Source organism: Mesoplodon mirus, assembly GCF_964341445.2.
Source record: "Mesoplodon mirus genome assembly, chromosome: 6".
In the NCBI taxonomy this organism is placed as follows: domain Eukaryota; kingdom Metazoa; phylum Chordata; class Mammalia; order Artiodactyla; family Ziphiidae; genus Mesoplodon; species Mesoplodon mirus.
In genome coordinates, this window is record NC_138982.1 from 134,977,847 (window position 1) to 135,005,567 (window position 27,721).

The window sequence follows — 27,721 nt, forward strand, 5'->3', positions numbered from 1 at the left end:
GCCCCTCGCGGGGAAGGGCGGGGCGTCGCGGGGAGGTCTCGCCGCCTCTGGGCTTCCCTGCTGGCCAGGTAGCCGTGAGCTGCCCGCCGCCTCCACGCGCAGCGACCTTCTCCTCGGGCGGCGTGTTCCCAAAGCTGCAGCTGCAGGTCCCACCGCTGAGGATGCCGGGAGTGGGAGGATGCCGCCTCCCCGGGCCCCTCGCGTGGGCTTTTCAGAGCTTACCAACCACGGGGAGGGACTCAGGGGAAAAGCTTAGGGGGCTGGGTATTGATAGGTACCCAAGAAGGGTGTCAGGACCACCCCCTGCCTCCCCCGCCTAACTGGCTGGGGGGAGGCTTCGGGACAGTCAGCACGCTGGGCAACAGGGCAGCGCCTGAAGAGCTGTCCATGGTGTCTCACAGCGAACAGCGCAGAGTTCTTATTCTGAGCGTCTGGGTAGGTAGCAGGAAGAAAAACGAATGTCTGCTTTGGAACAACTCTGTTCGCTGCCTTTTCTTCTGTTGTGCTCTGGAGCCCTCAGGAGCACTATTAAAATGAGTGCTCGTAAAATGTATATCTCAGAAATAACTAAATTTCCTTGTCAATTGCATTATTATGAACTTTCATCAAATCTTTAACCGTGGTCATTTTTAAGTCTTTTGTCATTTACAGACAGTTCTGGGTGTACTCTGATGCTTTTGCAAAAATGTTCCTATAAAAGGGTTTCATCTTCAAGGAATTCATGGAAAAGACTCTGACAAGTACAGGTTTCTGGCAACTGACTATACTGCTGAACTGAATGAATAAGCATTTTCAGAACTCTAATGGAAAACTGATGAATTCATAAGTTTTAACGAAAGATCAAGATGAAAAAAACTTAATTGCATGGGACTGAGTGAACTGATGAGGATGATCATAATTCTTGTGACTTTCTGTTTGAATTAAAAAAAAAATCCCACAAGGACTCAAGAGGCAAAAAATACACAAATCAATTTTCACTGCAAAGTAAAGGAGCTGTTACAGTGGAGGATTACTGGACTGAATGTCAATATCATGACATAGTGTGAGTGTGTTTCGTGTTTGGTAATTGCAGTCATTGTTGCTTTTGTTGTGGTCATCCATTTACAATGCTCGGTGTCAGTTTATTTATCTCTTGTCAAAATAAAATACAGTGTGTGTGTGTGTGAAGAAAAAAAAAAAAAAGAGTGCTCGGCTGTATGTACAGCGGAGTGGAAAGTCCCAAGTCAGGATCTCCAGACTCCCAACACGGCTGTACTGAGGCCGAGGCAGCTATGGTCGGCACTGAATGGCGAGTAGCTCCTGCCATCCGTGTTATCTCATAACTAAAGACATCTTATCCTTTCATCCTATCCTCATTTTTCAACAAACCATGCTTCCTGGTTAATATCAGTGTGTCCCACGGACTTCTCATTCCGTTTCCACTTAATAGACCTAAATGTGGGAATGAAGTCAAAACCCAGAGGGTCAAAAGGAATTGAAAACCTGAAGAACTCAGTACCCCGGGAAACTGTTTCCTCTTGCCTTTGCTCTTTCTTTGCCTCTTCCCCTTTTTGCTTTTATTAACAGCAAAAGCAGAATTTAAATTTAGCATATTGCACAAGATCATTTCCCCCTCCAGGCCCTGTCATGTGGCTTGACTTAACATTTCTTCATCCATTTTAGAGAAGCTGGACCCACCCTGGTTTCAGGATACTAAAGTAGCTATAGTTCATTAGAAAAGAAACCACTTCTTTTATAGAAGGAGATATGCAGAAACACAGGTTTAGTTCTGAGAACTGGAGGGGATTTCTCCTTATTATCTCCTTAGAAAAACTGTTTTGCTCTTCGTAGTGGTTACTAACGGCAGCCTCAGAATTAAACTCATTAAGATACTCTACTGGTCCTTGCTTGCTTCCCCCCCGCCCCCCCCCGACCCCGCTCCAGAAGAACCCATTTCAATTGGTGGTTGCACTGGACAGAGAAAAATGAAATGGGAGTGGGTGAGAATGGATTTTTTTCTTATTTGCCTTTTCAGGTATAATACTTGTATAGCCCCGAAGGAATACCAGACAGATATGCACCAGAAAAACACATGTAAGGTTATGGCTCCAGAAGATGTGTTGATGTTATTCAGTATGTTGCTTGGAAGTTGCTTTTTATGACAACTGAGACACAGAAAAGTTAACTTGTTAAAAATTACTCCGTTTGAAGTGAAGTTGGGACCACAAACCAAACTTGCCCACAGCAAAACTTCCAGTGCAACTGTGTCTGCACGCGGCTGCTCTAGGAACCTCTCCTTTCTCAGAGTGGGAAATATCTGTGCTAGGCCCTTTTAGAAGTAGATGTTCTCCCTATTCCTGGTTTCTTTGGATTTCGAACTAAGGCAATTTAGGTCAACGTTTCTTGGCTCTTGGTCTGAATTGCTGCTTTTCTTCAAGTTAAACTGGACTCTTATTAGTAGAGCTGTCAGTAGAAGGCCACAGCTTTACCATACCCTTTCTTTCTTTTTGGTAATGGTTGGATTTTATTTTATTGTTTTTTATACAGCAGGTTCTTATTGGTTATCTATTTTATACATATTAGTGTATATGTATCAATCCCAATCTCCCAATTCATACCACCACCATCACCCACCCCCGCTTTCCCCCCTTGGTGTCCATACATTTGTTCTCTACATCTGTGTCTCTATTTCTGCCTTGCAGACCGGTTCATCTGTACCATTTTTCTAGATTACACATATATGCGTTAATATACGATATTTGTTTTTCTCTTTCTGACTTACTTCGCTCTGTATGACGGTCTCTAGGTCCATCCACATTTCTGCAAATGACCCAATTTCATTCCTTTTTATGGCTGAGTAATATTCCATTGTATATATATACATCTTCTTTATCCATTCATCTGCCAGTGGATACTTAGGCTGCTTCCATGACCTGGCTATTGTAAATAGTGCTGCAATGAACATTGGGGTGCATGTGTCTTTTTGAATTATGGTTTTCTCTGGCCACACCCTTTCAAAATAGATCACTGTAGTCATGAAATAAGCACATGCTCAGGGTTTAAAAACATAAGGGCCATTTTATTAGTGACTTTTAAAAACTTTATTCTTTTTCTTGTCTCTCTTTCTTATTTATGCTTCTTTATTACAGCACATGAAAATAGCTGGACAAATTGTCACCAAATTTGAAGAGTGTCTTTGGGCTTGGCTGACTTAAAATACAAGTTAGGTGGTATACACAAACTTCTTAGTGAGGTCCTAAGGGCCTACAGAGATGGGCTGACACCATCTTGAACCTTGAAAATGAGCAATGAGGCCTGTGGTAGGATGAAAAATACCACCTCCAAAAGATATCCACATCCTAATCCCTAGAACATGTGAATATTAATTTACAGGGAAAACAAGTCTGTAGATACGATTGAGTTAAGAATTTTGAAATTATTTTGGATTATCTGGGTAGGCCCTAAATGCAATCACAAATGTACTTATAAGGAGACGGCAGAGGGAGATTACACACACACACACACACACACACACACACACACAGAGGCAGTGTGAAGACAGAGGTAGAGACTGCAGCAACGTGGCCACTAGCCAAGTGATGTCAGCGGCTACCAAAAGCTGGAAGAGGGCAGGAAGGATTCTTCCCTAGAGCCTTAGAAGGGAGCATAGCTCTGCCAATACCTTCATTTCGAATCTCTGGACTCCAGAACTGTGAAGAATGAATTTCTGCTGTTTTAAACGATCCAGTTTGTGGTAATTTGTTACAGCATCCACAGACAATCAGTAAAACAGCCCAATAGGTGTTTCAGATAACAGCTCCAATAGCTTTGATGAATTGAAGGCAAACATCATGATTTTTAGGCACTTCCCTGGCGGTCCAGTGGTTAAGACTCTGTGCTTCCACTGCACGGGGCATGGGTTTGATCGCTGGTGAGGGAACTGAGAACCCGCATGCCGCAAAAAAAACAAAGAAACAAAAACATGATTTTTAAATGTTGGGTTTTGACCAAATTATTTCTCCTACGGACAATTCCCTGTATCAGGTTGAAACTTGCCGTTTCTTTAGGTCAAAAACACGTATGCACCCGGTAAATGATGGGATTTATTAATTTAGAAATGAATATCCCAATGACAAAAAATATACCATATGTTACAAGGCTATGAATTTTGACAGATTCACCATGTAAATTAGTAATAGGGCCTACTTTTCCTGGATTTCCTTATCAAAAATACTAGAAAGTATTTGGCAAATTTGGGGAATGTTTACAGCCTGATTCAGTTATCTTTAATAGGTTTTTTTCAGGTTACACAGACTAGAGCTAACCATATCAGGATCTGCAGAGATCTATTATACAGGCAGGGATGACTCCTTGTTAAAGAGAAAATGGTCGTCTTGAGAGGTAACACAACAGTAGGTTACAAATAGCGTTAGCTGTTTGCTTTAAGTAAGTTCATAGTAAAGGACAAGATTTTAAACTGGAAAAATAGAAATTTTGTCAGTCAAAAATATAGTAAGTTTGAGAGCAGAATCATTGTGAGAATAAGACAAACAAAAACTTCAAAGACTGAAAAATTGCTCACACATAGCAGAGTTAAGAAAATTGCAATAGGAGCAAACAAGGAACTTGTATGTGACAAAAATCGTTTTCATTTGGAAAAAGAAACCAAGTCAAGAGAGCTAAGATGGTTTTAGTGACACACAGGATTCTTGTGGAAATCAAAGGACCAGAGCCATAACAGGGCTTGGCCTTCCTGAGATCAAGGCTATAGGATGTTCACTCTTCAACATGGCTCTTGGTCCCTAAGCAGCAGGCCCCTCTGGAATTCCAACATCTAAAGGTACATGTAAAAGGTAAGCTTTCATGGTCAAAGTGCTTTTGTAAAGTAGCTTAAAATAGTTTCTACAGGATTTGTCAAACTTTTTATCATTTACCATGTATTTTGAATTATCAAGCATGGGGTATAAGGTACATTTTCCTAAAGATCTTTCTTTTTAAAATTTATTTTATTGAAGTATAGTTGATTTACAATGTTGTGTTAATTTCAAAGTGATTCAGTTATACACATATATACATTCTTTTTCATATTTTTTCCATTATGGTTTATCACAGGATATTGGGTATAGTTCCCTGTGCTATATAGTAGGACCTTGTTGTTTATCCTTTCTACATACATAATGGTTTACATCTGCTAAACCTTAACTTCCAATCCACCCCATCCCCCCGAACTTGGCAACTACAAGTCTATGTTCTCCATGTCTGTGAGTCTGTTTCTGTTTCATAGATAAGTTCATTTGTGTTGTATTTTAGACTCCACATATGTGATATCATATGGTATTTGTCTTTCTCTGACTTACTTCACTGCTGTGAACATTGGGGTGCATGTATCTTTCTCAATTAGAGTTTTGTCCAGATATATGCCCAGGAGTGGGATTGCTGGATCACATGGCAACTCTATTTTTAGTTTTTTGAGGAACCTCCATAATGGCTGCACCAATTTACATTCCCACCAACAGTGTAGTTGGGTTCCCTTCCCTCTACACTTTCTCCAGCACTTGTTATGTGTCGATTTTTTTTAATGATGGCCATTCTGACCAGTTTAAGGTAGTACCTCATTGTAGTTTTGATTTGCATTTCTCTAGTAATTAGCGATGTTAAGCATCTATTCATGTGCCCGCTGGCCATTTGTATGTTTTCTTTGGAGAAATGTCTACGTAGGCCTTCTGCCCATTTTTCAATTGGGTTGTTATTTTTGTTGAGTTGTATGAGCTGCTTGTATATTTTGGAAATAAAGCCCTTGCCAGTCGCATCATTTGCAAATATTTTCTCCCAGTTCGTAGGTTGTCTTTTCATTTTATGGTTTCCTTTGCTGTACAAAAACTTGTAAGTTTGATTAGGTTTCATCTGTTTATTTTTGCTTTTATTTCTATTGCCTTGGGAGATTAACTTCAGAAAATATTGGTATGATTTTGTCAGAGGATGTTTTGTTTACGTTCTCTTTTAGGAGTCTGATGGTGTCGTGTCTTATATCTAAGCCTCATTTTCCTAAAGGTCTTTTAAAGTAAGAGCCCGTGAACTGGTGGACCACAGTATGCATTCTGAGAAACTCTGTGCTAGGCATTCTCATTGTACAGGATGACTCTAACCTCTGAGCCTCTGCTAGAGTGAGCGCTGACAGGGCTGGGAGGAAGCCAGTACAAATTACCGGGGCCCGGAGGTCCAGAAGCAGACCATGGGCCAGTCAACACTGCCTATCAATACCAATTCCATATAACAATTTTTAGCCTGTCTGCCTTTGCTGGGCAATCTGTAGTCACTCTCAGCAGCTGTGAACCTAACACCCATAGATAGTTTAATTGTGCTCATTTTCATTTACTTGACACCACAGACCAAAGTGTTCTTTGCCATAATCAGGGAATGGCAACACTCCCTTTACTATATGGATATTACAATGTTAGAAATTAGAAGAGTTCCTGTAACCGTAAAGAACCACTACAGTGTAGCAACTGACATTTTCATATTGTATTTTGCAGCTCTAAAACATCTGACCATTTTTAGGAGGATTTCATTTCAAGGGAAATTAGCATTTAAAACGGAATTAGGCATTCGTCCACACTCACTGAACTATACATGTTTACAGAGGGTAAACTTTACAGTTTATAACTCATGCCTCAATAAACCTGTCTTTAAACCAATTAGGGAACTCTACATTTTAGTATATTCTCATGAGGAAGGTACTTGCTTGAAGACTTGTGAAATTCTTGGCCAGCTCTGGGTGATGAGGTTATCACTGCAGACAACCATGGTTCAAATCAAATGAAGCCCTCTGGGAGATGATGTGAAACCTGTTTTCCTATGAGGTTAGGAAGCCGGTGTGGTAGACGTGAAACCGTGCCTTAGATTTTCTATAAGATAATCTGGTTGTACAGGCCATGCTCCCCAAGACCTGCTGCTCTCCACCAATTACTGAGCACGGTGGGACCCAAAGGCAGGCCAGCTCCTGGAGACATGAAACTCCTCAGGATCCTAACTTTGTACTGAGGGCCCTGTCAGCCTTGCTGGAACTTTCTTCGAACTGCACCGATGTCTGACACCTTCTTTAATTCCTTCCCTGCCTCACGACCTCTCAGCACTAAGGCTCTCCCAGCCTCCGCCCGCCTCCTCCCCTTTGCCCCCCATTGTCATTCCCCGCCCCAAATCTCTTGTATCAATATACCTAACGCCATCTCAGAGACTGCTCCCCAGATGACACGAACTAACGCACTGGGGGATTTATCGTCCCCCCTCCTTACTTTGGCTGAGGGTTGCTCCCAGGGACATTAGGCAGTAGACAGTCCAGCCTGTAGCACAGGCCAAGAGAAAGCCCTCAGGCGGAGCTGCAGGTCTATGCAGGACGCCATGGCATCAATAAGGATATGGGTCACCATCCTCACCTGGTAGAACAGCAGTTACAGTTCCTTATGCCTATGGTTTATGTTGCCTCAATAAAATAACTTTCCTTTTCAAAAACCTGCCTCGTCTATTTTGGAATTATTTTGGAAGACTGCGCCAAAAGAAAAAGCTGCAAAGACAAAACCTCAGCTTTATTAAAATGTCACCCTCTGAATTTATCTTTTGACAATTTCCTTCCTAAGAAAGAATGTCCTTTAGCTATTTCAGGAATAAAAAACTTCGGGTTGTGAAACGAAAACCACTTGTTTTACGCACAGTTCTATGCTAAATTCACCTTACATCAAGGTCCTAGCGTGGTGTTCAAATTCATTCCTAAAAGTAAAACAGCCTGATGGATTTCACATGATGAAAAATCTGAGTCTACTTCAAGAGTCCTTAAAAGCAGATATAGGAAAAGTAATCGGTTCAATGCGTTTGGAAACACAAACTTAAGGAACAAATGATGTGCATGTCATATATGTATGCAAGTTTATATGTTTTAGTCCATTTAAGTTGAGAGTTTAAGTGTTCTATTTTAATTCTATTTAGTAGGCCACTGAGTTGTAACAAAAAATTCATCCAGAATGAATCTGTAGGGATAAGCAATGATCCTACAGTAAAGATAAAACTGACAGAGCAATTAGAGTGCATGACACTGTTCTAAATACTATTTGACTTGACCAAGGGTACACATGCTAATAGTCTCACTATATTAGTCATTTGAAATGCTCCAACTAAAATTAGTCGCCAGCCAAATACAACAAAGGTTCTATTTAAAAATTAATTTAATGCTTGGCTAAAGCTTAATTACATATATAATTATCAAACAATAGTCCTTAATTTCCAAAAAGTTCCTCTTTTGAAAATCACAGAATCAGAAAGCATAAACTTTAAAACAAGTTCTCTGAATATTTACAACATGGTATAAACATTACAGAAGACCATGGATATTAAACTGCTTGGGTGTAGCTAACCAGCAAGGCGTGTTCTTTATTGCATATCATAACTCACATACGTGAGATTTAAAATATAATGCTAGATTACTAAAATTCAAATGCACGTATTTTTTAAAGCTGGTCAGGGAGTAAAATCATGAATGAGACAGCCCCAAACCATGCATTAGGTTGTGGATCTATTATTTCCAAAAATGAAACTCCTATGTTCTTTTCAGAAACCTATGTTGCATATATTTATCTAGAGCTCACGTTAAACGTACAGTTGACTGTAATGCTAATTCAAGGAAGAAAAGTTCACCATTCACCAATGACTAAGTCCCCACTCGACTCTCAATTTTAAGGCAGCACAGCTACAGTGATAGCAACTGCTAACCAAAAGGTGACAAATACTTAGCCACTTGCCAGCCCTTTTGTTGCAACAGTGTAGTAACTTCCCTAAGACAATCTGCTGTTGAATAAGTTTCTGCTGTTAAAAGGCTTACTCTGTAGAAAAACACCACAAATTTCCAGTGTGAAAGTAACTCCATGGTGGTATAAATATATATATATATATATATGCATAATTATACAATTTACACTGCACACATTGTTTACAGAGGACAATTAGCTGAGAGAGTTAATTTAAATGACCATATAAAATACTTCTGTAAACAAAGTATGACAGGCAGTAAGGAAACCATTCACAGACCTCCTAGAAATAATCTGAATTCCTTTCATTCCGAAGAAATCGCATTTAAGGACACAGTATTGAATATTAATAATGTTCTTTGTATTAAAACAAGAGTCAATATTTTACAGTTTAAGAAACTTTACATATATACACATTTTTTACATTGGGAATGGTATTAGAACAAATAGGCTTCTTTTCAGTCTCATAGATCTATTTTCCTTCGATCAAAGACTTAAATTCTTTCACGTTGTGGTCACTTGCAACAGACATAGCATGATCCAGAGCTCGAACACTTGCAAGGAGTTTTACTATCTGTTTTATGTTTTCCCTAAAGGAGAAAAAAGGAAACACAGATCAGCAGGTTACAGCATGTGGAAAAAAAAAATTGTCCATATTAAAAAAAAAACCTGCCTATGTTTAAATGCCCAGAAACAGAGGACCCATTTTCAAAAATAAAAACACCCCAAAATCTCATTCAGATCCATGATTTTCATTAATACCGAGAAAGGAGAGAAAGCACTCTATTGTCTAACTTAACTACCTCAGAGCCCTGCCTTCCATTCCTTCCCAAACCAGAGTCCTAGCTCTCCTAGAGTACACCTGGAACACAAATTATATTCGTGGGTATTCATGACCAACCCATCAAGATCCAGAGTAAGTTCCACTCCTCCAAAATTCACTAATAAAGTATAACCTGGCTTCTTTTGTCACCCAGCTAGAAGTCATTCTCAGTAATCCTCAAATTTTAGCATACATCAGGATTACCTAGAAAAGTGCTAAAACACACATCACCAGGCCCCACCTTCAGAATTCTGTTCAGTAGGTCTGGAGCGGGACCTGAGAATTTGCATTTCTAACAAAGCTCCCAGGTGATGCTGCCAGAAACTACTTTTAACATTTACAATAGTTTGAACCACTTGTGAGAAACAACACACAATGTGACATTATTAGCTGTCTCTTCTCTACAAAATTGTAGTAAAGCACCTTTTAGGGGAGGATTATAATTTTTAAGATTTTGTGACTCACACTCATAAAGTGGAACCTACTTTATGTGCACTGCACACAGCAGGTGCCTAAACAGCTGCTGAAATTCCTTTCCATAGGAAAGTAAATACTGTTTGTTGATATTTACTCCCAAACAAAAACAGTTACATATATAAATCAAAGTTTAAAAAAAGTGAAGTGAATAGGATTTATCTAGTAAAAAACAACACATTGAGAAGAAATATTAGAGCTAATAAATAATAACCAACAGCAAAATGACACGTTAAGGATGAAATAAAAACATAAACCAGGGAGTTCCCTGGTGGTCCAGAGGTTAGCACTCCGAGCTCTCACTGCCAAGGGCCTGGGTTCGATCACTGGGCAGGGAACTAAAACCCCACAAGCCTCACAGTGTGGCCAAAAAAACCCCCCAAATCACCTGGCAAAGATTTTTTTAACCACTGAAGTATTACTATCTACTTTGCTTTTAATTTTATTATAAAAGATAGCAAATTTTCTCTCAAGAAAATAAGGTTCTTTTTCCTGGAAGGGGAACAGGGGAAGAGAAAAAGATTCTGTTAGGCGGTATGACTAATGGTGTAATCAAAATGAAAATGAAACTCTGACATTAGGAAGAATATATGAAACTTTAAAACATAAAATTCGTCTTTGGGAATTCCCTGGTGGTCCAGTGGTTAGGACTCGGCACTTTCACTGCGGTGGGCCTGGGTTCAATCCCTGGTCTGGGAACTAAGATCCCACAAGCCATGCAGCGTGGCCAAAAAAACAAAAAACGAAAAACAAAACAAAAATAAAAATTCTTCCAAATGGTACTAGTTGTTATTATTAATATTACTTACTTTTTATGCTAGAGATCTACCCCCAAATTCCATGAACACCCAAGACAATGTACTGAAAAGGGGGTAATGGTTTGTTCATTCCTTCCTTGAAACCTTGATAAAAAATATGTATAAGCTGCTCCCCATAAATCATGAGTGATGACTTAGTCCATGATATGGATATAGAAAAACTCAACACAGAGTACAAACATCTCAAAATTGAGATATAACCTTCAATATACTTTGGGTTTCAGTGGCTATCTTTTCTAGGGTTTATAATCTGTAAAATGAACCTCCAAAGACCAAGATCCATGACATTCTAAGAGCCTGAGATTTCCCCAATTATTCAAGGGAGGAGACAGAAAAAGCAATGATTCACTTACCAGAAACCTTCCCTTAATATCTTCATAAATAACATATTGAAAAAAGATTAGGTAAAAGTTGCAAAAATGAAAAAATAATGTGCATTTTTGGTAGGTTTATCAATACTAAGTCAATGTTTACAATTTAAAGTAAAATATAGGGCTTCCCTGGTGGCACAGTGATTAAGAGTCTGCCTGCCAACACAGGGGACATGGGTTCAAGCCCTGGTCCGGGAAGATCCCACATGCCGTGGAGCAACTAAGCCTGTGCGTGCACCGCAACTACTGAGCCTGCACTCTAGAGCCTGCGAGCCACAACTACCAAAGCCCATGTGCCTCGAGCCTGTGCTCTGCAACAAGGGAAGCCACCACAATGAGAACCCTGCGCGCCGCAACGAAGAGTAGCTGCCGCTCTCTGCAACTAGAGAAAGGCCGCATGCAACAGCAAAGACTCAAGAGCAGCCAAAAATAAATAAATTAATTAATTTTTAAAAAAAGAAAGAAAAGAATCAAAATAAAATAAAAATTAAAGTAAAATATAAACATGTCTCTACTGAAAACATTTTAATAATACTAAACCTAACAACTAAAGACTCTAGATCACTGTTTCATTCAATAATTACAAATAATTACCTTGCATTTCTTTTTTCCACATCAGAGCACCCGATACTGTTTCTGTAAATTGTATCTGCTAAGTGTACAAGGTATCGACAGAAGTTTTCTAACTGAGAAATAGTCCTTTCTCCTTTCAGATTCATGAACCACTGCTTGGGGAAACAACTGATCACCTGTGAAGAAGAAAGATGTAAACAGTTAAAACAAAAATAAATTAAAGCATCTGAAAGCTGAGTCTAGATAATGCATATAATGTTTTTAACTAGAAGACTTGCTATTGAGCAACATATAACTAATTACTTAGAAGGGATATTCTTTTAAACCTGATTTTCTACCTAAACTACACAAATACACCTAGATATACCCTAATTTTAAACTTCAATATATAGACACTCAAAGCAAAAGATAAATAATTTCTCCAATATTTAAGTAAATTAGGGACATAAAATTGATAACCAATTACTTCATTTTCCAGTCTTCCAGAAAGCCCTAAATGAAGTGAACTGTCCTTTGATCAGCAGCTTTTATTTATTTATTTATTTATTTTTTCCGGTACACGGGCCTCTCACTGTTGTGGCCTCTCCTGTTGTGGAGCACAGGCTCCGGACACGCAGGCTCAGCGGCCATGGCTCACGGGCCCAGCCGCTCCGCGGCATGTGGGATCTTCCCAGACCGGGGCACGAACCCATGTCCCCTGCATCGGCAGGCGGACTCTCAACCACTGCGCCACCAGGGAAGCCCTGATCAGCAGCTTTTGATGTAAGAACATGTATAGCGTAAGTACGAAACTGCAGCCTCTCCCCGTGCCGAACAGTTCAGTAAGTAGGCATCCTTGCTGGCAGCAGGAGCCGTGCTGGCCCAGAATGGAGTGAAGATAGCATCACACCGGAGGGGCAGCCTAGGGCAAGAGCCCAAGCAGGACGTGAACAGGGCATGGTGGCAACCTGGCATGGGGTACCAAAACCTGAGCAAGGGGAGGCTGTTTCCCACCCGGGAGAAAGCAGCCAGTGGGTAGAGATAGCTCCCCACCAAAGAACCCAGGGATGCTTAGAGAAACAACTGATTCCAGAGCTGGGCCAAGCAGGTACAAGGTAAGCCTGGAACATCGTGTGCCAGAAAGCAAGAAAGTGCTCCCCCCAAATTAGAGGACATGCCACAAGGTCACAGAGGTCAACTTGAAGGGACTCACACTAATGAAGTCTAGGACAATTCCTGACAAAGATGCAAAATCTGAATCTATTCATGAGAGAATAACAGACAAACCCAAATTGAGGGACATTCTACAAAATAACTGGCTTATCATCTTCAGAAGTGTCAAGGTATGAAGGTCAAGGAATGAAGCACTCTTCCAGATTAAAGGAGACTAAAGAGACATGACAATTAAATGCAAAGGATGATCTGGGAATTTCTTTTGCCAGTTCCTTTGGATATTATTGAGATAGCTGATAAAACGTGAAAAGGGGCCTAAGGATTAGGTGACAGTAATATATAAATGTTAATTTCCTGATGTTGATGGTCATATTGTAATCATGTACAGGAAAATCCATGTTTATAGGAAACAGACACAAAACGATTTGAGGGTGAGGGAGTATCATGTCAAGAGAATTAGTCTGATGTGGTTAGGTCGAAAAGCCGTACTGTACTTGCACATTTTCTTTAATCATACGATTGTTTAAAAAATAGTTTAAAAAATTATCAAAACTGTATTCACTCACGTATATGAAGTCAAAAAAAATTAACTGAAATTATTTCTTAAATGAGATAAGAGACCATGAGACCATTTCTTTAGTAACACTTAAAATAGCATTCATTCAACTGTTAAAAAATTATCCCCAAATTAAAACGTTTATTAATACCTATAAAAATATTGATACAGATAGATGGATAGAAGGACAAATATACACAGATATAACAGTACAACTTTTTATGTAAAAAATGCTAAGGGGAGATTGTCAACGTTACACCAACTTCGATAATCAAAGCGGCGTTCGTGAAATTCTCAAATCTCTTCCAACAAAGAAAACTTAATCCGTCTTAACTCGTGTGCTTTAACAACTACAATGTGCGTCATTTAACTCACATTTTGGGCTTTTCTGATGCTGTCATCGCCATATTCTGAATTCTGAAAAGCCATGAGAATGTATCTATTTAATAAACCGTCTATTGATAATTCCTGAAGAGTTTTGTTTGAGAAAATGCCATACCATTGAAGAAAATTCCCTAAGAGCTAGAAAGAAGAAGAGAATTATTTTCTCCCCAGTTTTCTTGAGATATAATTGACATGTAACATTGTGTAAGTTTAAGGCATACAACATGATGATTTAAATATACATTGTGAAATAATCACCGTAAGTTAACATCCTTCCCCTCACACAGTTACACATCTTTTTTCTATTCTCTTAGCAACTTTCAAATATACAATACACTATTGTTAATTACAGTCATCATGTTGTACATTACATCCCCAGAACTCATCTTACAACTGGAAGTTTGTACCTTTTGATCCCCTTTATCCAATCTCCCCACAACTCCCCACCTGTGGCAACCACAAATCTGATCTCTGTTACTAAAAGTTTGGTTTTCTGAGAAGGAAAAAAAATTGCGAGGCAATGTAAAGCAATTAAATTAAGTACAAAGTAAATTACTTACACAATAAAACACCTTATGAAATACCCTGGACCATGTCTTGCCAAAGCACTAATAAGCAGTTTGGAAGGGTCTGAATATTTCTGATGATGACTGAGGTTAACTAAAATTTAAATAGTCACACGGAGCTAGTGGTTACTATAGTGGACAATGCAGATACAGAACATTTTCCATCGTAACAGAAAGTACTGGGTGGGCAAATGATGTTGTTTAGATAAATGTCCTCCCTTGAAAATCATGCCTAAACCAGTCCTATCACCCTGCAAAAAGATGGAAATTCTCTTTTTGACTACCACATGGCATGTTTACCAGACTTCATGAACCTGGATATTGGAACTACTTAAGCTCAATACATATAAAATGGAAGCCCCCGCCCATTCCACCATCAAAGTCTAAGTTCCCAGTATTTCTCATCTTAGGAAATGGCAACACTATCCAACAAATCAATCAAGCCAGAGCCTACGTGAGCTGGATCATTCTCGACCCCTCCCTCAAGCTGTCGAACCCCACCTCTCCCCATCCTGGACCTTCCTCTCAGGCCTTGCCGCCACGCCCCTGATCGAAGCTGCCGTCATCTCTTTGTGGGCCCTGCAGTTATTCAACTGACTACAAGCAACGGCGCTGGTCTAGTTCTTCTCCAGCAGGGCTCCGTGAGAGAACTAAAACCTACAGAAAATGATCTGAGTGACTCCTTACATAATTTTCCCCAAGGATGGTACAAGCTAGTACCATTCTAGCTGCATACGCAGTGGAGGCCTTAGGGCATCAGGTATTCATTCTTCCACAGAAACCCAGCTGAGAAGAGCTGCTCAAGAGTTTGACTGGCCTGAGTTAGACTCCCATCTCTACCACTTAACAAAGGGACGAGCCTGGGCAGGTTATTCTGTGCCTCACGGTCCCATCAGCAGAGCCAAGCTCATTGGGCTGATGTGAGGATTCAATGAGATAACGTGTGCTACAGTGCTTGGCACACAGTAAATATGTATTAAGTACTAATTTCCAATTTCATTATTACTATCTTCACCTACTTCATTTCATTATCCCCACACAGAAGCCAGAATATGTTAAAAAGGGCAATATTTTCATGTCACTTCCCTACTAAAAACCCCTCCACAACCCATATAAGAGCAAATGATTCTCAGCAAAGGTACAAAAGCAATTTAATTTTAAAAAGGATAGTCTTTTCAACAAACTGTGCTGGGACAAAGGAACTTCAAGGCCTCATGCCCTATATAAAAATTAACTCAAAATGGATCACAGACTTAAACGTAAAACCTAAAACTATGAAATGTCTAGGAGAAAGGACAGGAAAAAAACTCTGTGGCCTTGTATTAGGCAAAGATTTCTTAGATGTGACACCTAAAGCACAACTCATAACGGGAAAAAATAATAAGTTGGCCTTCATCGAAATGAAGAACTTCTGCACTCTGAAAGACTGTTAAGACACAGACTGCGGGGGGAACTCTTTGCAGATCACGTATCTGATAATGTACATGTACCAAGAATACAAAACTCAAAGCTCAATAATAAGAAAACCCAATTTTTAAAAATGGGCAACACATTTGAACAGATACTTCATCGAAGAACATATACAAATGGCAAGTAAGCACATGAAAACATGCTTGGGCTTCCCTGGTGGTGCAGTTGTTAAGAATCTGCCTGTCAATGCAGGGGACACAGGTTCAAGCCCTGGTCCGGGAAGATCCCACATGCTGCGGAGCAACTAAGCCCGTGCGCCACAACTACTGAAGCTCGCGTGCCTAGAGCCCATGCTCTGCAACGAGAGAAGCCACTGCAATGAGAAGCCCGCGCGCTGCAACGAAGAGTAGCCCCCGCTAGCTACAAGCAGCAGCAAAGACCTAACGCAGCCAAAAATAAATAAATAAAATAAATAAATTTATTAAAAAAAAGAGGAAGAAAAAGGAAACATGCTCAACATCATCAGTTGTTAGGAAAGTGCAAATTAAAACAATAACAAGACACAACTATACACCTAGGAGAATGACTTAAAAAAAAAAAAAAAAACCCTGAAGATACCAAGTGCGGTGAGTGGTGAGAAAGAATAACTAGAACGCGAATATATTGTTGGTTTAGAAAACAGCTTTGCCTAGGTATTTTCCCAAGTGATGAAAACGTATATACCCAGAAAAACCTGTGTGCAAACAGGTTTATTCATAATTACTCCAAACTGGAAACAATCCAGTGTCCCTCAATTGGGGAATGGATAAAAATCAAAACAAAAAAACCTGTGGTATATCCACCATACGATGGAAGACTACTTGGCAATAAAAAGGAGTGAACACAAGATAACACTGATAAATCACGAGTGCATTCTGTTAAGTGAATGAAGCCAGACTCAAAAGGCTAGTTAGTATATAATTCCATTCCTAAGACGTTCTTACAAAGAAAACTACAGGACAATAAAAAGGGGTGGCCAGGCTGTAGGGATGGGCTTGACTACAAAGGGGCATGGGGAATTTGGGGGAGATGATGGAAGCATTATACATCTTGATTTAGGGAGTGAGTACATGTCTACGTGTAAATTAGAGCTCCCATATCATCCGAACTGCTCATCTCTTCCCTAACTCTAGCCATCCTGGCCTTTTCTCAGTTCTAGTATACCTTGCTCTCCCTTACCTCAGGGCCAACTAATAACCTAAATATCACTTCCTCAGGGTGGAGGGGAATCTTCTGTGACGCATCCATCAGGTATCTGTGCCCCTTGTCATATGCCCCCATACAACTTTGATTTTTTTTCAGAATTTATCACACCTGAGATTACTTATTTGCTACTGTCAATTGAGCTTGGTTATAAACGCCATGAAGGCTCTACTTCTATCTTAATTCAGTGCTATATTTCCGCAACTTAGAAGAGTATCTGGTACTCTATTTGCTGTGGTTTAGTAAGGCATTTTGTTGGCTAGTTTGGACCTTACTGGAACTCAGAATACATTTTCACCTCTGCAAACATCAAACCTGAATAAAATTTATTTTGGAATAAAATCAGTTTGTATGAAGTCAAACAAAATCTGAAGTCTTTTAGATAGCCTACAGACACGTACCTTAACTGAAGACCAAAACTGTCGTTGAAAAAACAAGTAAGGCCCAGAATTTTTATTTTCCAAGACACTAAGAAAAAAAGAGAAGCACATCATGATCAAAGTTTTGTGTTAAATGCCACCTGATTCCTAGAAGTTTTCTGTAAGTAAAAGAGGTGAACATAAGAAGTTAACTAATTTTTCAAAATTTCAAACAACTGTACTCCAGAAGATAATTTTAAAAGGTAATGGCGGGCTTCCCTGGTGGCGCAGTGGTTGAGAGTCCGCCTGCAGATGCAGGGGACGCGGGTTCGTGCCCCGGTCCGGGAAGATCCCACATGCCGTAGAGTGGCTGGGCCCGTGAGCCATGGCCGCTGGGCCTGCGCGTCCGGAGCCTGTGCTCCGCAACGGGAGAGGCCACAGCAGTGAGAGGCCCGCGTACCACAAAAAAAAAAAAAAAAAAAAAAAAAGGTCATGGCAATTTATTGTGAGATGCTAAGGGAGGACTATTTGCGTTATGCTGCTTAAGGGAGCAACTTCCCCACTGAGCCACTCTCTTTGGGCTACAGGTTTACACTATGTAGGTAAAGCTTGTATTTCAAACTATGCTTAGTGTTCCGGAGTTTAAGAAGTCTTCTCTGAAAAATAATGGAGAATATTACCATCTTTAATGTTCTTAGGAGTTACTTACTTTTTGGGATACAAGGGCATGAATACATCATCATCTAAAGTTCTCCTCATTCTCAAGAGAAGCGCTTTTAGGTACATCTAAAGAGTTAAAAATAGATCATGCATTTTAATAAGGGTTATGATAAAAGTTAAATTTTAGTAAATAAAAATAAGCAATATTCCAAATCATATAGAGTATTCAATTTTGAGTGAACAGCATCTCAAGTTTTTTAACTTTCCCCCCTGAAGGTCCTAAGGTCTTTAATATTTACTACTTACTCTTCGTTCAGCCCTCATCAATTACCAAGCAATAAAGCCACTTAGAAATCTTCCAACCTCTTAACCTACTACATAAAGATTAAAGATCAGACCTATAATCTGGTTCCTCTCAAAATGAGGTCAGTGAAAATAAAACAATGATAAGGAGTACTTCCTCATATCTAAATAGCTCCTAAGAATGTTCAGTGCGGGCAGCGGCAATCTGAAGTTTTGAAACTTTGTAAAACAATACCTAGTTATTTTACATGCTGTTTAAATGTTTCAGCATTTAAATGATCAATTGTTACCCATTCCAGTAGGTTTTCTTTTCCCTCCAAAAATACAGGTCTTCAAGGGATGTCTGGTTAGTCCGATTGCGAATGGGGGTGGGGTGGTGAGGAGCGTGAGAACAATACAAATGCGAAGCTATCTAGACTAATTTCATCATCCTTCCCAATCGATATTTTGAAACTAAAAACTACTATCTCGAATTTTGTATATTTCAGGCTATAAAGGACAGACGCCTCAAGTGGGAGAATCAGATTTTCTCGTTGGCTCAGAATATAACCACTCATTCTCTCAACTCTTGCTCATTTTCAAAGGGAAAGAGAAGATAAAATAATAAATTAAAAAAAATTTTTAAAACCTTTCATGGATAATAATTAAATTACCTGTGTATTTTTGTTTTCTGCATTCACTACTGAAGGATATCCATTTACTAATTTTAGAGTAATTCCAACCATTCTTGAAGTCTGTGTTGTAGAAAAGGGGTCCCACATATTTTCAGCTATCACTATTAAGAAAAAAAAAAAAGCAGAATGTACTGAGATACAGAAATAAATTGCTGCTGACTTAAATCTGATGTCAAGCAGTCCCCAACTTAGCAATGCCAATCATGATTTTTTTCTTCCTCTAGGGTGTAAGCTTCAGTCTCCTTTGTCCTCTTAACCGTGGGAATGTTGAAGATTAGGCACATGTGGCGAGGGGAAGCAGGATTTCTATATCCTAGGAGATGTTGTGCCAGCATCAAGAATTTCTAACTGAACTTGAGCTATATTTTTAATATCAATATTTTAAATAGGTCCCTATGTCAATGATTCCTAATTTTTTTGTGAGAAATTGATGAAAGTAATGAAACTGCCCCCCAGAAAAATGCATATCCCCCCTGAAACTATGTATTCAGTTTTGCTTCAGGCAGTCCTTAAGAGCCTGAAATTTACCTGTGGATCAATTACTGCCCCCAACTCCAGGCCCTCCCCAAGGTGGTCTTTAAGTCCCAAGTTAAAAGACAAGTACCCTTTAGCCATCTCTGGGTCTGGTGGTAACTTTATTATTAATAATGTACTTTCTATGAGAAAATAGGCTCTGATTAAAAACTCCTGAAAATAGATTTGAAAAACCCAATGTGTTTGAATGTTCAATTCAGTAATCTCTACCTGTTAGTTTAGGGAGAATCACCTTTTCCACAATGGTAGGTAACAGTGCAACATCTACATCGTCTTTTTCTTGCTCTCGCTCTTCACAACCGTAAAACAGCAAAGATTCAAACCACAGCATATTCTCAAAGTCACGACATTTTGCCTAGAAAATATTTAAAAGGTTACCCAAACACTGAAAATAGTGGTTGTTTCTGCTTCTAGCCATGAAAAGAGTAACAGGAACTGGATTTAGCCTTCAGTCGTCAACTGCAAACTGGACAAATATATGAAACATCTATTTTCAGACAATGGACCACAGGCAGTATAGGACTATGACCCCTGAAAGAACGGAATCAAGTGAGGTGAGCTCCTGGTCGGAAGAGGAGATCAGGGTAGGCAACTGCAAGCAGAGCAGTCCTGCTGAGTTAGGAGACAACCTAAGTTCAGGAAGGCTGGAACGCTGGAAGCTGTGGGGCAGAGGAAGGAGCTACACAGAAGGAGAGCTCCCAGATGCACACAAGTGTCTCCGAGCCTCTGCTGGACACTAAGAAACACATGCACAGGGTGGGACCCCACAAGGTCTGGCAAAGAGCAATAAGGAGCTGGGAGCTGAATGGCTCCCAGGGCTTAGATTTTTTTCCTCTTGTTTTCAGGGCTTCAATCTCAGCCTCCTTTTCGTTATAGTTCACATATTCAACCCAGCCCATCTCATTCATGCCCACGGCTCCATCCATAGGTTGGTAACTTAAAAAACCGTATCTTAAACATGACCACTACATGTATACAGACAATTTGAGTTTCCTCTCTTATGTAACAGGCAAAGAGGTCCTATTGATTCCACCTCTTAAATCTATCAGTTTATCTCATCCTCCTGATTTCCATCACCACTGACTTAGTTCAGGGTCCCATTTCACAGCTTCCTCATTGAGCTTTCCCATGATGTTCTGTTTTTCTGGAATCAAAGAACCAAGTTCTTATTCATTCATGTTCATATCTCAGCGTCACTACATGTAATTTTAGTTGACTGAGAAAGACACTGTATAAAAATCGAAAAGCAAGAGACAGTTCTCTTGAGGAGGAACAGAACATAAAAGGAAAGATGGTAAGATTATACCCAGTGATAATGTGTCAATTATAGCCCTGTGGGTGACCTATCTCCCCTGAAAAACACTTTGCTGAAGCTTACATCTCTAGCTTTGAGATTAAAATTACCCAAGGCATCATGGTATATTGCTTTTTTTTTTCTTTTAGAAGAAAGTGTTTTTTGTTTTTGTTTTTTTTTAATTAATTAATTAAATTTATGGCTGCACTGGGTCTTGCTGTGCGCAGGCTTTCTCTAGTTGCAGCAAGTGCGGGCTACTCTTCATTGTGGTGCGTGGGTTTCTCATTGTGGTGGCTTCTCTTGTAGCGAAGCATGGGCTCTAGGTGCGCGGGCTTCAGTAGTTGTGGCTTGCGGGCTCTAGAGCTCAGGCTCAGCAGTTGTGGCGCATGGGTTTAGTAGCTCCGAGGCATGGGGGATCTTCCCGGACCAGGGCTTGAACCCATGTCCCCCGCATTGGCAGGTGGATTCTTAACCACTGCGCCACCAGGGAAGTCCAGTATATTGCTTTTCAACAGTGACAGAAGCCACTCACCTCAAGAGGAGTCCAAGTGAGAAGCTGCAGCCTTATGAGGGGATTGAACAACTTTGGCAAGCAAAGGCCGATGTAAGCATCCTTGTAGGATGTGTAGTATTTTGAACGCCATGCTTCAAACTGGGATTTAATACAATCGATTGAACAGAAACTTTCAAGGACATCTTCAAAAACCTTGCTGGACTCTTTTGAAATGCGATCTAAAAACAACAACAAAAAACCCCCAGAGAATCAAAACTTAGTATGCAGTAGAAAAAACACAGTTCAAATATTTTCAGTGTTTTCTTTGTAGCTTGAGTATCAATAAGATAGGCTCATTAGCAAAGGAATAATTGTTAACTGCAACTTAAAAGAAAAGAACCAGAGATAAGTTTAGGTTCCAAACGTCTATCATGCAAACCACAGTGCAGGTAGTCTCCGTTTTGCATAGTTCCGATATGTACTATTATCTGTCACCACAGTCTAAATAACACCTGTCCCCAAAAACTCAGTTCAAATTTCAAGCACCACGGAATAGTATCTGTGAGTAATTGCATAAAGTACAAACTCTGTTATCTAGCTCTTCAGCCCACAAATCACCACGTAAATGACAGATGTGTAGTATCATTATCAGTGACCAATCATATCTCTTCTTTCAAAGTCTGTTGGTGATTGCAATAACGGACATAGACAAGAATCAGCAACGGATGCTAGGATCTTTAAGTAAAAGGTTACTTAATGCTCCACACGACTTGGAACAGCAGACTCTTTATAATGAAGAGACCAAGTCATGACAACCTACTTCTCAAGATCCATCTTAACACCACGAATAGTGGGCAGCCTAACATTTGCCATCTGGTATCGTGCTGGTACCAGCATCTTGTGTGAAGTATTCTTGCCAGAAAAGCTTTCACCTGAATCTAACCAAGACTTAACTTCCAGTTTACAAGAAATATAGTGACTGGAAGAACAAGTTAAAACCATGAGGAAACAGACAAATTTAGAATGTAGGATGTTTTACAAGATAAGTGGCCTGGTCTCTTCAGAAAGTTAACGCCTTAAACAAATAAAGAATAGGGGTGTGTGTATGTGTATAAGGAACCATGATATTCACTAATTCTACATAAAAAGATGTAACAACCAAGTGCGATGCAGGAACCTTGTGTGGATCCAGGTTTAGAAAATACAGAGTAACAGACATCTGGGCGGGGTGGCGGGGGGCTGTTACGGAGGAGAACTGAATGCAGACATGATACTAAAACTTCTAGGTAATTTTCACAGGTGTGACAATCGTGTGGTAGTTAGGTAGAAAAGCATCTTTTTTTTTTTTTTTTTTTTTTTAAAGAAGACATTAAAGATGTTAAAGTTTTTAGAGGGAAGCGCCATGAGGTCCGTAAGTTAATTTCAAATGTTTCAGCAACACACACACATGTGCAAAGCAAACTTGGCTAAATGATGGTAAGAATTGCTGAATTTGGGTGACAGGTGTATACGGGTGATCACTGTGCTATTCTTTCCAATTTTCCGTATGTTTGGAAATGTTCACCGTAGAAAGAGTGGGAGAAAGAAATAAGCTTATCCCACTAAGTTCCAAAGGGTTCGCAGTCAATATAATTCCAAATAATCACAGCCAGTGGTGGGAAGTAAAGACTTGTACTTGGGGATCCTTCTGGAAATGTCTTCATGTAACAGAACTAACTATTCCTCTTGATTGAATTATTTGGGGCTCCCCAAATCAGGAATTCCCTTTAGGGCTCTGCCAACCTTCACCTTTCTAGACCAGACAGGCTGCATTAGGGCTGCCCCTGGGATCTGAAACATCTTCTTGTCACTTTTAAAAGTCTGTGATTCGAAGAGCAATATCATTTATAATGCAAGTACTAGATGAATCCCACAACAAAGTGTTACCACTAATTTTGAGAACTCATCAATAAAAATGGGTGCACGTTTTTATAATTAAACCAAAGTGCCTAGTTCTAAAGCAGAGGCCACAAAACTTCAAATTATTTCACGGTAGAAACCACAGCCAAGGAGAAAGCACACTGACAATGAATCTCATTTCCAAATAAATGTCTAACCTTTTTCCAGATTGAAATTTGTAATATCTGTAGACGTTTCTTCATCATCACTGGAAAGGCCTTCAAGGTGATCTGCCATCTTACCGGTTTGCTCTCTGGCTTGTCTACGACGAGTCCTAAATAACAAATATCAAGTTCCCAAACCAGATAAAAGAGACTCCTCCCTTCACAAGCAAACCAACAGCAAGCATCTGTAGAATTACCTTCTCGCCTCCCGTTCTGCAATCCGACGTTTTGCATGCTCTTGATACAGTGCCCGATCTCGTCCAAAGGAATCAAGATTTGGTGCCATCAGAGCTTTATCTGTAAAACAACAATGGTTAAAGTTAAAAGCCTTCCTTCAACAATCTTGAGGAAAGAGTTTGCACAGAATAAGCCATAATGATAGACTGCTTTCTAATCTCAACAGCAGGATTCTGCAGTAACCGATAAACCGGATAGTTTTCTAGTTTAGAGCAAATCTCAATATTAATCTGTGTTCCCACAAAAAGGAAGAGAAAAATAAATGGAGAGTTCAACAACACTACACAAATGCAAATGCGCTTAATCCCTGTTCTTATGTCTAAGTAACAGAACTAGTTTATGCTATCATGATGACCAAATAAATTAAAAATCTAAATTACTTGTGTAAAGGGAAAAATAATACATTACTTTTTTAAGGACGAACTTAGGCATCACATGTTGAATGATATGACAGCAGAGACACAAGTAGGAAGGATGAAAAAACAGCTTTGTTGCAGTTTAATCATTTATTCTATTTCATTCTAATTTTTATTTGTAGAAATTTATTCTCTATTACTATTTTAAGAACAAGGGCAGAATCAACATATAGACTGAAAATCATATCTGATAGGACCAAGTTGTGCTTTCTCAAACCCTACTTTCAAAGCACAATTCCCTTACTTCTTTTTCCCCTATTTTCCATCTCTCTTTTTTTAATTTCTAGGGCAATTTTCTAGCTTTAGCTTTCAACCTTCCTATTTAAATTTATATTTGTTACCACATTTTTAGTTTCTGAGATACGGCTCTTCTTCTTAGAACATTCCTTTTCTATAGCATCCTCTACTTGTGCTATGCGTAGGATCCCTTCCAACGTCTCCCTGAGGACAGCAATTATGTTTTAAGTTTTCTCCTGTCACCTGCATTGTCTTTGTTTCCTCAGTCCCTTTGGTTCTACTGCTTGTGTTGCTCCCCATGATCATTAACTACCTCCTACGTAAGAATGAGATTGGAAATTTCGTGGATGTAGGTGGGAGCTGTCTAACAGAGGCACCTCCATCAGATCCCTGGGTACAAGTCAACTTTCTGTTGGGGCCCCCAGACGTTACAGTGTCTCATGGTCTTTTCTCTGGACCCACTCTCTTTCTCCAGAGAAGAATCTTCGAATCTCTTGCCTAGGGTAGAAGGAAGAGTGGGGGAAACATCTGTCTGTGATGCTTCTTCATGTCTACATTGAAGTTCTACGCTATGGAGATATTCTGTATTACATGGGATAGTAACGAGAAGCACAAAACCCAAAGGGGGGTGGCGGGGGAGGGGGAGGTCACGTGCAAAATGAAAGACATCAATTTAAGGCCTTTCCATAGTTTTTTCCCTGCTATCAAAGATGTGTCACTGATAGCAACAACAGGAAAAATAAAACCAAAAATGAGCTGGTATCCACTTCAGTGTATCCTACCTATCCTAGATCCGACTACGTTTAAAAGTTGACTCTTTTAACTGAATGTTTCATTCATCTTCCAAAATAGCTTGGATATTAGGAAGTATGTTCCGGAGTTCAAATTACAAAACAAGATCAGTATCATCAACAAGATGCCTCAGCTCTACCTCAACTGGAACTCCACGACACACCACAGATGAACTGGCTATGAAGTCCCAAACTACAGAAAGGATTCCTGCCTCTTTAAGAGCTACCCTTCATGAAAGAAATATCTCAAAGAACATCCTCTACTATAATAAATACTTAAAACGTTATTATATTTACAGATGGTATAAAATACATATTGAGGGAGATATAAGAGAGTAAGATGGCCCAAGAGATAGCCTCCTTCATTTCGGTAAGAATTACATGCAGTAACTGTGATAAGTGTGTACAAATCTAAACAAATGAATTTCTGGCTCTATTTTTGTTTCCTTAAAAAAAGATCAGAAAAAGAATGGATACGTCAGTACCCCATGCAATTTTTCTCAAATGTTTGGCAATGAATGAATACTCCCTCTAGGACAATACTTTTCACTTTCTCACTACCTTTCACTTCTTTCCAGCTATCAATCTAATTAACATCCAGCATTCAACCCTTACTTCAAATTCCATATAAGTAAATACCTCCAAATTATAAAGAACAGATTATAGGCAGGAAAAAGTATTTGATGAAATGCATGGCTCACCCAACCATTTAACTTAAAAGGAAATTACTTCCCGTCATAGGTACAATGATTACCTGTAATGTGCCCCAGAAATCTGGTTCTGTCTGGATCAAAAGTGATTTGGGCGGGATGCCTTAGTTATTTAGGTGCCCCAAATGGCACTAATCCAATTTAAACGTGTACGGCAAAAACAGAAGGTCAAAGCCATTCATGTGGCTTACATCTGTGTCTGACTCATCTGACGGCCATGTTACCACCTCTTTACGATGCTCCAAAACCCATCCAGCACACAGGAGAATGCTTTCTCAGGCATTCAATGTCTCTCTAATTTAGAGGACACACTATATGACACAGCATTGTTTTCAGAAAGAATAACAGGGCCCTTTGCACTTGGAACACCTGGGTGGTTGTTTAATATGCAGATTACTGGACACCATCCAAGACCTGGCAAGAATCTCTGGGGACAGGACCAAGAAATCCGCATTTTAAATTAGTATCATGGGTAATTCTGATGTACACTTCCATTTAAGAACTGCTGACATAGGGACCGAAGAGATGACAAAAGAAGCCATGAGAAATCCAACGTAGGAAAATTCCTATTACAGCACCCAAGAATATAGAGGGCAATGAAAAAGCAGAATTAAAATGTTTAAAAGATCTGGTTAAAGAATTTCAGCTCAACTATTTAATAAAAGGTTTCCAATTAATTTTGGTTTGCCATAACACACATCATAATGAAAGGAATATAAATTCAATTTCCAAATTTTTACACTAAAATGTCAAGAAGTGTAGGCACCAACTGACTTACTAAAAAAAAACCCACTACGTGAGGCAAACTAGAAAATACAAAAAAATACAAAAAATTTTGCTTTATCTAAGGGGTGAAGCTCAAAACTCCCCTAATCTTGGAGTTGTATCATTTGTTATGTAATAAAGCCCCCTCTCCCATACAAAATTTCCCAGCCCCTAACTCAAAACCTTTGTTGTGCTCAACAACAGCATTTGTATTGGTGTTAAAATGGGGGGAAAATCAATTAGGGCCAAATAGGTACTGGTTTTAAGATAAAACACTGATGATGTCTTTACTACAAAGAATGAAAGAATGCCCGAAGAAGAATAAGATCAATAGAATATTAGTACATGATTTGAGTTCCTTTGCAAAGCTATACTTTCTTAAACACAATCCAAGCACATGTTAATTTTAGATCTACCTGACACAAGAGCAAGGAAATTTGTTTCTTTAAAAAGAAAAAATGCTCTGAGATGTCTAATTTTCAATTAGGATGCACTAAGTAAACAAGGTTGTTTAATGAATAATAAAAACCTTCAAGATGGACTGACTTGAATGGCTTGAAAACTCCGAAGATTCATCTTTAATATCATCTTGTCGTCTTTGGACAAGGCGGGAAGCTCGCTGTTTGTACAGCTGATGTATTGCTGATTCAAGTTCATTAATCAGTGGCACCTGTAAAAATACAACACACTCCGTAACACCAAACTCCTCAGCTGCTTATACATTTGAGGGTTCCATATTATTTCCGGATTTCTGAAAAAGTACCCTCTGGACAGAATAATCATGAATTCTCAATGAAACACAAATAGTAATTCAGTTTTATGATTTCTGGGAAACAGCACTTCTTCTTTTATTCCGTATATGGAGCTATAATGTCCAGTGCCTAGTTATTGGAGCAAAAGTTTGGTTAGGTTAAACACTTGAACATTAGTAAAGAGAGCGAGTAAAGAATCGTCAGAAATTTTAGTGCTTCTTTTATTTTTTTTTTTTGTTTGTTTGTTTGTT

The 27,721-nt window shown here is 39.4% G+C and overlaps 1 protein-coding gene across 1 annotated transcript in view; it reads right to left on the reverse strand.

Moving 5' to 3' along the window:
• Window positions 1–9,120: 9,120 nt before the first annotated feature.
• PAXBP1 (PAX3 and PAX7 binding protein 1) overlaps window positions 9,121–27,721 on the reverse strand; it is a 33,722-nt gene continuing 15,121 nt past the window's right edge. The window contains exons 8-18 of the mRNA XM_082624949.1: window positions 27,265–27,388; window positions 23,760–23,859; window positions 23,557–23,672; window positions 21,500–21,699; window positions 19,884–20,028; window positions 19,119–19,240; window positions 18,212–18,288; window positions 17,545–17,611; window positions 13,917–14,063; window positions 11,855–12,009; window positions 9,121–9,364 (exon numbers count right to left, since the gene is read on the reverse strand). Coding sequence (XP_082481075.1) covers window positions 9,247–9,364; window positions 11,855–12,009; window positions 13,917–14,063; window positions 17,545–17,611; window positions 18,212–18,288; window positions 19,119–19,240; window positions 19,884–20,028; window positions 21,500–21,699; window positions 23,557–23,672; window positions 23,760–23,859; window positions 27,265–27,388 — 1,371 coding nt within the window. The 3' untranslated portion in view covers window positions 9,121–9,246. The remainder of the gene's footprint in view (window positions 9,365–11,854; window positions 12,010–13,916; window positions 14,064–17,544; window positions 17,612–18,211; window positions 18,289–19,118; window positions 19,241–19,883; window positions 20,029–21,499; window positions 21,700–23,556; window positions 23,673–23,759; window positions 23,860–27,264; window positions 27,389–27,721) is intronic.